General features: G+C 35.4%; 1 protein-coding gene across 3 annotated transcripts; it reads left to right on the top strand.

The window, feature by feature from the left end:
• The first annotated feature begins 25 nt into the window (after positions 1 to 25).
• Positions 26 to 8,764, top strand: LOC105346574 (uncharacterized). Of its 3 annotated transcripts, none has more exons than XM_020074685.3 (9): positions 26 to 137; positions 630 to 750; positions 1,582 to 1,707; positions 1,798 to 1,875; positions 2,270 to 4,098; positions 4,342 to 4,377; positions 5,936 to 6,111; positions 6,749 to 6,927; positions 7,218 to 8,764. In XM_020074685.3, the coding sequence occupies exons 2-9, from the start codon at positions 636 to 638 to the stop codon at positions 7,463 to 7,465; spliced, it is 2,787 nt and encodes a 928-aa protein (XP_019930244.3). In that variant the 5' UTR covers positions 26 to 137; positions 630 to 635; the 3' UTR covers positions 7,466 to 8,764. The 3 variants fall into 3 exon arrangements, with proteins under 3 accessions (XP_019930244.3, XP_011453510.3, XP_019930245.3); XM_011455208.4 differs by having other exon boundaries at positions 4,339 to 4,377; XM_020074686.3 differs by lacking the exon at positions 4,342 to 4,377 and having other exon boundaries at positions 27 to 137.
• The last annotated feature ends 1,761 nt before the right edge of the window (positions 8,765 to 10,525 follow it).

The following is a 10,525-nucleotide window of genomic DNA, read 5'->3' as shown; positions in this document are numbered from 1 at the left end:
AATTTAAATTCTTTTTTTTAAGTGAAAATTTACTGTTATAAGTTTTTCGTCGATTAGCCGATACAACATGTTCATTGATGAAATTCAAGATTTGTGACCATTGATGATTATCTAATGGTGTTTGGTGTCGCAGCCATGTAAGCATGACAGTCAGTTTGAATATTTCAGCTAGATTTTAGTGAAATGCCGAAATGCAATGACTGTCACTAGAAGGCAACCATTTTAAACTGTAAAACGGCAATGTGGTCTAGTTCGAATTGTCTCTGTTCGATACATTTTACGGCATTGTTTTGCTAAGGAACCAGATAATCAAATAAGTATCATCATGTAGCTCTTTAAACACATGTATAATGCTTTTTTACGATTTTTAGTGATAACAAATGATACTAAATCTTTAATCTTATAAAGGCTATATTTGAAAAGAACAATATCAACAAAATTTCTGTATAATAACAGAGACATAAATACTTATTTATGTCTCTGATAATAATCTGTATAATCAGCATATCATACACAAACACAGTCCCAGTTTACAAAGTTTCATTTAAGTAGCTATTGATTTCATTTCTATAATGAAGATGTCTTGCTATTTCTGTTGATTTTTAATTAATCTTTGTTTCGTTGTACAGACCACAATGACATCTCGAGAAGAGTCCCCACCACCCCCTCCTCCCCCACCCCCTAAAAAGTCAGGAGAGAAGAATCTAACACAGCAGGGCTATCAGCAGCAGCCAGTCCACTATGGTCAGAGTAAGTACATTAATTATCAGGATAATTAAGTAAGAATTTCTTCCCATCAGTCAAGGGTATCTGATCTGCTCCTGTCCTCACAAAGCTATATACTTGGAACCAATGAAAATTAGCCACAGTTTTTGGTCGTTAAATCTACCAAAGGTTTGTGAGGAGAAGAGTGGATTGAAAACCCTTAAAGTGGGAAGATTAAGAATGTGTGTCAACATGTCTTAGCCAGCGAGCTAACTATATGCATGGTGATTATTCTTTTTTGAAATTTATCAAATTCATCAGCAGATGAAAAGCAAAACAGTGTAATACCCTTTAATCTGATATAATGATGTCTGAAATTAACAGATTTTTAATGTCATCTTTTTAAATAAAGTATAGTTGTTGACATCATTTTCACCATTGTTGCAAACCACCCCCAATTTGTATGAATATCCTCTCCCATCTAGCCTTCCCAAGTTGGTTGCAAAGAATATTTTGTTGTCCATTAGAGCATTGACCAATGCAAGAAAAGCATAGTCAGAGGATAAAGCATAGTTTACTGCTGATGAGGTCAGAGCTCACTACATGCAGACTTTGTAAATGGTTTAATGGTTATCTAACAGATAGTGCATGAATATTCAGCTTTAAGAAACAATATGTTCAAGCATAAGAGAGAGCTGTGCAGACTCCATACCTTGGATTGTGATGATGAATTTTCTCCTGATTTTAGGTCATTGACCAAAGTCATCATTTTTATCATGGCATATCATCATGTTCATCCTTTTCACCATGTTTGGAATTTTTAGTCTCTCTTGAACAGCTCAAGTGATGTAGTGAATACACGTATTATATTTATAGGTTACTCCACAGTAGGCAGTTCTTACTACCAACAGACAGCCCCAAAAGCAGCTAGTAATACTACAGGCGCCAGTGATCCCAACTCCCAATATGTATATCAACAGACAGCTTACAATCCATATCAAGGTATGCACAATGTAACGACAGTACTTCATTGATGCATGATGCTGTAACTATCGTACATGTATTATGATTATAATATTTTTTTTTGTCAAGGATATTCCACTGCAAGTCAGCAGACAGCAACACCCCAACAAAGCACTACAAATACCCAATACAATTACAGTAATCAAGGTATTTGTTGACAAATTGTAACTACTCTCTCTCTCTCTCTCTCTCTCTCTCTCTCTCTCTCTCTCTCTCTCTCTCTCTCTCTCTCTCAAATATAATCTCTCACACTCACTCAAATATACATACCGGCATTTTAAATAATGTGTCACAGTCTACTATAGTATATGTTCACATGTACCTAACCCAAGTGACAAATGAACATCATTACCGTAAGCAAAATATTAATCCCTTCAGCTAAGAACAAAATTGGAATGAATTTTAAACGTAGTGTTGCTTTTGTACTCTAAACTCTCGGTAATACTTTTTTCTGCTTTATAGGCACATTTTACATGTATTTGTCTACTACTGAGATTTCTTTAACCTGCATTTAATAAAAAAATATGTATTGTTTTGTTAGATTGGACTGGAGGACAAAACCCTGCCCAAGATCAGCAATCCAGCTATGCTACTACTACTACTACTACAGCAGATCCTGCGACACAGAGTTATCCCCAGTACAAGGACACTTCTGGCTATTACAACACCAGCCAGATCTACTCTGGCTACACGACTGCAAACCAGTACCCTCCGGGCGGAGGAGGTCAGGCTAATTACGACTCCTACCAGAATGCGGACTACAACTATAATAACAGCTATTATGGATCTGGATACGATGGTTACTATGGCTATATGAACAATTCGCAGGAACAAGGTGTATCATCAACTGGATGGGATTCTTATGGACAGTCTAATTACACAGGTCAACAAGATGCAAAGACACAGAGTGCTAGCAATGCAAACAACAATCAGCATCCGCAACAGAAGCTTCCTCCCCAGAGAGATCCCCGTCTGGAGAAGAGAGGGGGTGGAGGACAGGCAGCGGGGGCTGGAAGAGGGAGGGACAGCTTTCCGCCCCAAGTCAACAACAGAAGCCAGCCAGAAAAGCCAGGAGACGAACAGGGAAGGAGGACATTTAATGAGATGGGCTCAAGTAGAGGTGGCAGAGGAGGTCAAGGGTTAAATAGGGGAGCATACAGTGGAAGTTACAGAGGTGATAGTTTTGAGTATGGAAAACAGTACGAAGATTCAAGTTACAAGAGAGGGCCACCACCACCACAGATGCCCCCAGTGAATAATAATTTTGATGGTCCTCCAGATAGAAGAGGATATAGTGATAATAGGGGAAGTGCAAATGATCAGATGTATCCACATGTGGAGGAAGCTTACGGACCATATCATCATATGGATAAAGGATGGAATAGGAATGAACACTGGAACAGAGGATGGCCGGACAGCAACCGGGATCCTAGAGGAGGGGATCAAGGAATAGAGAGAGGTGGGATGAGGGGCAGGGGAGATAGAGGTGGAGGGCCACGAAGGCGTGGTGGAATGGACAGGGGTGGGATGTCAGGTAGAGGCAGGTACAGGGATGATGGAGGTAGTCTACACAACCAGCCTCCACCTCATTTTCGAGGTGGATCTAGTCATAGGGGGAGGGGAAGAGGAGGGCCAAATCTCACACATAATGACAACAGAGTTGATCGTAACCAAAGATCTTTCACATATAAGAATGACAGTGTAAAAGACATTCAGAGTGATAACAAAGCCATGTCCACAAATAGGAATGATACAAAAGACATAAAGCAAGCAGAAAAACATAAACTTGAGATGAAATCTGAAACCAATGAGCAGCCACCTGTGAAAAAGCCTTGTAAAGTGGAACACAAGGTGGGAGTAAAGTCCACGTCTTCACCCCCAGCCATTAAAGCAGAGATGGGTACAGAAGTTTTCCCCAAAGTGGAACACAACACTGTTGTAACCGAGTCACTTTCAACAGAAAAACTGGAACAACCTGAGGATGCAGCTGCCATTCTGCCAGACAGCACGTCCAAGGATACCATAACGGGGCCTTCACCAGCCAAGAAGCGGAGGTCCACGGATGATCTTCCAGTTGACCCTGATGTGGAGAAGGCATTGGAAGAAATGACGAGTCCCTTATTTTGTAAACTGTGCAATCTGACAATCAATCACCCATCCCAAGCCCAGTCTCACTACAATGGGAAACACCACGCCAAGAAAGTCCGTCTGTACAGGCAGTCAGCAGCCCTGGAGGCCACTCTGGCCAAGAAAGCGGCTCAGGGCGACCTTGTGACCACAGCTAACCTTGTCACAGAGGTAAATCCAGTTACAGAGCCAGCCGATGACAAACCAAAGGAAGAAGAAGAAGAGAATAAGGCCATGAGTGAGGTACGGTTGTAAAATTTCTCCATTTTGGGGGGGGTTTCAAATATCTTTGGTCGAGATCATGTATATTTAGGAGAATGAATCAGAATGGTGGGTATCTTATTTCTGGTCAATCATATCACAATCACATGACACATGTATTTAATAATTTAGGTAGTATGGGACACCTCCATATTATTGTGGCATACAAAATAATCATGTTTGATTTCTTGATTTATTTTCTTTCTCAAAATTGTTACCTAGCAGTATTGCACAATGGGTCTGACCATCACCTACGAATCTGTAAGTCATAATTTTTAATCCTGCTGGAGCTTTAAAGGGGCATGGTCACGATTTTGGTCAAAAATTATTTTCCGATTTTAAATATTTACAATGCTGCAGAAAGGCATTTTTAATAGGCAACAGAAATTTGAATGTCATTTGTTGAGTTATAACAAGTTACAGGGCTTGACATTCTTCGCTGTGTAAACAAAGCGTTTGTTTACATTTTGAACGTTGAAGAAAAAATTTCAGTTTTAAACCTAAAACAAATGTTTTAAATGTTAGGAACTGTTTATCTATGCTTAAAATAAATAAAAAGATAAACAACTAAGCTGGAAAAAGATTTTTTACTGGTATATTGAACCTATGTAAACAAAAACGGCACGAGCCTTGTTTACATGACAAAGACTTGTGAGCCCTGTATCTTGCTTTTAAATCTACGAATGACTCTCAAATTTTATTTGATCATTAGAAATGCATTTCTAAAGCATTGTAAATAATAAAATCATAAAAATAGAATTTGACGAAAATCGTAAGCATGCCCCTTTAAATTTATAATTTTTAACTTTTAAAAAAAATTTGAAATATATTTTTTGGCCTAATATTGAAAAGTTTGAAAATTCTAAATCAGTGAAAGTATTTTGACAATTATGTATTCTTATCCACATTAATGTTCCATAAAACCTTAAGGCTTCAATTTAGCTAAAAAAAAATTAAATGTTTAGCTGAAAATTTGATAATTGTCAACCAAAATTTGCAATAAACATCCATAGCTTTTAATTCTTTCTTTTGTAAACAAGCTTTTTAGGCTCTTGCCATTTGTTGTTTTTTTTTTATTGATTCTTAAAAGAAAATACCATTTCAATCCTGTGAAAAACAAAATGAGATGTGAAAAACACTAAAAACCATTTAACTTAATTCGTAATTAAATGGCAAGCACAAAATAAATGTACCCATACAAACTTTATACTAGTACAAATACCATAAACAAAAACTTGGCAAAAGCCTTGTTTACAGAACAAAAGATTTTTTAAAAGCTGTGTTTCTTGCTTTTATTTACCAGTTAGAAATTTTTATACCATGTATCATCATAAAAAATGAAAATTTGAAAACTTTCAGCTTAAATCATGACATTGAATAACGGACTCATTACTGAGTCGAACAAATGATAAATATGGGTCTTTAGTTGTTTCCCTAGTTTGAAGCACTAGAATAAATGCTCTACATAATATAAATATAAGAATATTGATATCGGTCAGTGATATGCTTATATAAGGCTTGATTTAAATTAATACTGTAGATTGCGAAGAATTAATTACCGCATAAAATCACGAGAGGCAATCCTCAGAATTTTAAAATCTCACTTTTATTTTTAAGACACTTTTGACCTATAAAAAATTATAACAAAAACTTGCAGATCACGATTTTATATTCTCGCGATTTGATACAAAACAGCAGAATCGTGGAATTAAGTACTCACGTAAAATAAGGAATTTTCAGAAGCATCTAGGATTTAGGTCTTCTTTTTATATAAAGGCATTCATTTTGTTTTCAACTAGGAGCGAAATTTTTATTTCAGAGTGTTATAGAGAAAATGAAGGATGAAAATGACCGTGTGTACTGCAAGTTGTGTCAGGTTGCTTTCAACTCGCCAAAACAAGCCATTCAACACTACGAAGGCAAAAACCACGCCAAGAAGTTGAAGGCAGCAGGCATTGTCCAGATATCCGACACAGACAAACAACACGTTAAAATGTAAGAAACATGCTGATATATGGCCATAAGTTAATTACACTTGGATACATATTAAGCTGATTTTCTTCATTGATGTAACTTTTTTAAAATATCATTTTTAAAGTTCAAATTATTGTCAACCAATGAATATGTCTTAATTGTTAATAAAGTTAGAATAAAAAACCGATCTATGCTGTTCCAAATGAAAACTATTCAACTGTTATTAAACGTTATGATTTTTGTTTTTTTTAACCGGAAAATATTAGTAAACATGAACATTTAAGGTACTTTTAACTCTTGTTTATTGCCAAAATCATTGATGAAGTTTCCCTAGAACTGCTGCATTGTGGCAAATGCTATCACATTGATATATTTTTACACCATTTGAAAAGGGGAATTACTCTTTCAATATTATGCAAAAGGAGATGAAAAAAAAAAAACCGGATGGTCATACACTTTTTCAAATTTTGCCCCCCAAAAATAGAATTGAAATGTAAGCGCTTACCAGCCACATTTTATTTTAGTTTTAATAGTATATGTAACTGACCAATAATAATTTTTGGCCTACTACATTTACAAGATGTAGAATTCAAAATTATGTTTTGAAGTTATCAGATATTAGTGTAGAGTTTCATTGATTTTGTGTTTCCCTCCACAGAGATGGTGCTGTATTTGAGTGCAAGATGTGCAGTGTTCAGGTGACGTGTAACGAACAGTTGCAGTCCCATTTAAATGGAGCCAAACACAAGGGCAAACTAAGGTCTCTGGAGAAAGCAGCCGACACAAATCGAGGCAAATGGGGAGTTAGAGGGAGGGGCCGGGGCAGAGGCCGTGGAGGTAATGGGGAGGGGAGGGTTCTCTTTGATTTGATATTCAATATTATTTGTTTTGATTTCTTCCAATTTTCCTGATTGGATCAATTTGGAGACATTCGAACATTATCAATAAACCTGAAGTTTGAATGAAATTTCAGTATTGTTTTTAACATTTCAGGATAAATTAACATTAAAAAACCTACAAGAACTAATAAATGAAATTTCAGTATTGTTTTTAACATTTCAGGATTAATTAACATTAATAAACCTGAAAGAATAAATGAAATTTCAGTATTGTTTTTAACATTTCAGGATACACAGGATTCACGGGAGAGGAGCACAATGTGGTGACCATTCAGACCCAGCAGTCCCGGAAAAGAGGGCGGGACTACTCCAACTTCCGTACTCCGAGCGGGAGTTACTACTGCAGCATCTGTAACGTGACCGTGAACGGAGAGAACCAGTTTGCTCAGCACATGGACAGTCGCAAGCACAAAAGCAAATACGCTAATCACAAGATCTCGGAGGAAGAGCAACAGCAACAGGAAGTGACTAGCTGAGAACAGGAGGAAGTTCTGTGTGTCTGTTCAGACAAGTTGCATTGTGGGAATAACTGGTACTGTGCACACATTTGTACTGTGCACACATTTGTACAAACATTTTCACTACTGATCTACTTTGAATTCCATGTTTCATGGCAACAGGAACTCATTGACGTTCTGAAAGTGATGAAATCGCCTTAATTTCTCCTTGATATATGTTGCATACATGTATGTTAAGGCTATCTGAATTGATGAACAACTAGAATTTACTACAAATTTAGTGACATTTATAGCTCCATAGTACATGGAGAAGGTTCAACAAAGTTGAACAGATTTCTGGAACTCTCCCTCGGAGCTGCTCTGTTAGACTATAAACAGTACACATTTTAACAGCACATACAGCAAAACTAGTTTATAATGAATTTTGAGGGACCATTAAAAAAACTTTGTTATAGCCGTTATTCGTTATATGTTTATAGCAAATATGTGAGAAATCTTCTGGCAGATATGTTATAGAATAACAGTAATGACAGTACTTCAAATTATCTTCAATATTACTGTCATTTACAAAAAAATTCTTTAAAATCTTTTACCTTCAATTAAAAAAAGAATAATTGAATGATATTTAAAATTTTGGTATTTTTTAAGTGCATCTGAAAATTGCATGTATCTTCACTGGATTTTGTAATAGAAAAAAAAAATATTATATGAATGATAAAGTACTTTTGCCTAAGGGGGTCTTAAAATTACTTCGTTATAGCTGTAAATTCGTTGTAGCTGTGTTCATTATATACTGCAAATTTCTATAGGTTTATGTAAGAACTTTGTGGGGACATGAATAAGAATTTGTTACAGCCGTAAATTTGCTATATCCGTGTTTGTTATAGTCAAGTTTTGCTGTATTGGTATATTCACTTCAACTCCACCCAATTTTTTTAACTCTGGTATCATAGAGGAGACAGAACAGAATGTAGGCGGCCAAAAGGGGAATATGTCTCTGAATCAGAAGTAGCATTGTTCGACTTACTGTGCACCTGTTAATTCATATACAGGAATATTTACATTTTCACTACAAATCCAGTGATGTTTTTGAAACTCGATATTCTATGGCTGTTAAATCAATGTTGAATTTTTACAATGTTATCTGTTGACAGTCCACTAAGTTGGGCAAATAGAACTGACTTTACCTTAGCCTCAGGTACATGTCCAGTACTAGAAGTTGTTTGTTCGTGATGTCTGCCTACTTAACCTTACTGCTGTATCATACTTTACTATACATACAATTTTTGCTAAAAAAAAAAAAAAAGAAAGAAAGAAATTCAATCCCAATATTTTTCAATTTATAAATTTGTATTATGATTTGCTATAATATTTTTGCATCAATTTATACATCTACTCCTTTTAATGCAATGTACTTGGCTTATTACCTGTATTTATGCCGACATCATTTATGTTGAAAAAAAAATTATCTGAATGTCACAAATATTGGTTGCTACCACCTTTGACTTGTGAATTGACTTTTCAATTTTCTTAAAATTTCAAACATTTTAGTGAGAGGATGACCATATTCAGTTTGTGTATGAGTAATGGCTTATCCTAAGATCTAAGATCATAGTAGATTACATTGCTGTCAAAGATCAAGATAGTCAAAATGTAGAGGCAATCAAGGTACAGTGCAAATGAAGGTTCTGTGTTATCCAAAAATTACCAACATGATTCAGTCCCATTACATGCCTTTACACCCTTAACATTGCATTGATGTTTGGATGCTGGTACTGAGGCAGAATTGCCCGCTTGTTCCAATTGTGGCAGACCAGAAATACACTGGTGTGGACACCCGTGTTTTTTTATTTGTTTTTTCTTTTAATATTATTTTTGTTTGTTTTGTTTTGTTTTTTGCTTTACTATGTGTGTGTGTGAGAGTACACACACCTATACATATCCACTTTATAAGTTTATACATGTGCTAGCATTATTGCCCTCATTGACTGGAATGAAAACCCTCTATATTTCAGAGGCTTTCCCATAACTGGGTCAATGACCTACTTTTTTAACTTATGGTATAAATAAAAAAAAATTCCTCAAAATTTTATGCTAAAGACTTTTCTCTTTTAGGGAAATGTTACATGTTATAAATATCACTTTGAAGAATGAAAAATGGTGTTGCTAAATATTAATAAAAAAAATGATGTGGGTCAAATCAACAAAGAAGTTTGAATCTCTTTTGTCTTTTTTCCAATTCTTCCTAGCAGTATTTTGAACTTGAAAAGTAGGAATCGTCCTCCTTCAAATGTAGGATCTCAAATCGAGCAAATTTAAGTTACTGCATATTGAATCGTACATCAGTTATGTTACGCAGACTGGAAATGTACACTTATTCTATTTTGGACTTAAGACTTACATATTTGTATGAATGTATAATAATGTTTATCATTTGAATGGGCATTACAGGTTTGCTTAAACATTTGAGTTGTTCACTGTTTTTTGGTATAATTTAACACAGCCATGGCTTTTTGTGCAATGCATGTACATGTAAATAAGCGTTTCACAAGTTGTGTTTGAACCAGTTTTATAATTAAATACTTTCTTCCAATGGAATTAAATATCACATTTTTTATAAAAGTAAATCTTGATTAGTCTTATTTTTGGTGGGTGTGTATACCATCGACGCGAACCACAACCAATACATAGGGTGTATACGTACTTTTGCATAAATCCATTTTAAGCTGTTCTACGCAACAGCCAGAAATGACTCGGTGAGAAGCGTGTGCTATACTTTTGGCATCACTTTCTGATTTAAAGTTTGTGAACCTGGCCCTATACTGTGTCTGAGTTATCACTGGTCCTAACTTCACAAAACTTAATGAATTGTGAATCTGGGGAATAATAATAATATAATGATAATTTTTACAGCGCCCTATAATAAAAATATCACTCTAAGGCGCTTTACATAAAAATGGACATGACAAAACAGAGAATGCGTAGCTATAAAACAAAAGGAAAAGTATTAATATTAGCTGACAAATTACAAAAAACATTAAATCAAAAGGTAGTTTATAAAAATAAGTTTTCAATTGA

This window comes from Magallana gigas, chromosome 3, assembly GCF_963853765.1.
Source record: "Magallana gigas chromosome 3, xbMagGiga1.1, whole genome shotgun sequence".
In the NCBI taxonomy this organism is placed as follows: domain Eukaryota; kingdom Metazoa; phylum Mollusca; class Bivalvia; order Ostreida; family Ostreidae; genus Magallana; species Magallana gigas.
The sequence above is the reverse complement of the archived record's forward strand: the minus strand, read 5'-3'. Positions and strand labels throughout refer to the sequence as shown.

What these genes read in the sequence shown, in the direction of transcription:
- LOC105346574 (XM_011455208.4), top strand. Translation starts at nt 636, where the DNA reads ATGACATCTCGAGAAGAGTCCCCACCACCCCCTCCTCCCCCACCCCCT. An exon ending in AGAATAAGGCCATGAGTGAG is followed by an intron (nt 4,099 to 4,338) that starts GTACGGTTGTAA and finishes ATTGTTACCTAG; the next exon opens with CAGTATTGCACAATGGGTCT. An exon ending in GACAAACAACACGTTAAAAT is followed by an intron (nt 6,112 to 6,748) that starts GTAAGAAACATG and finishes TTCCCTCCACAG; the next exon opens with AGATGGTGCTGTATTTGAGT.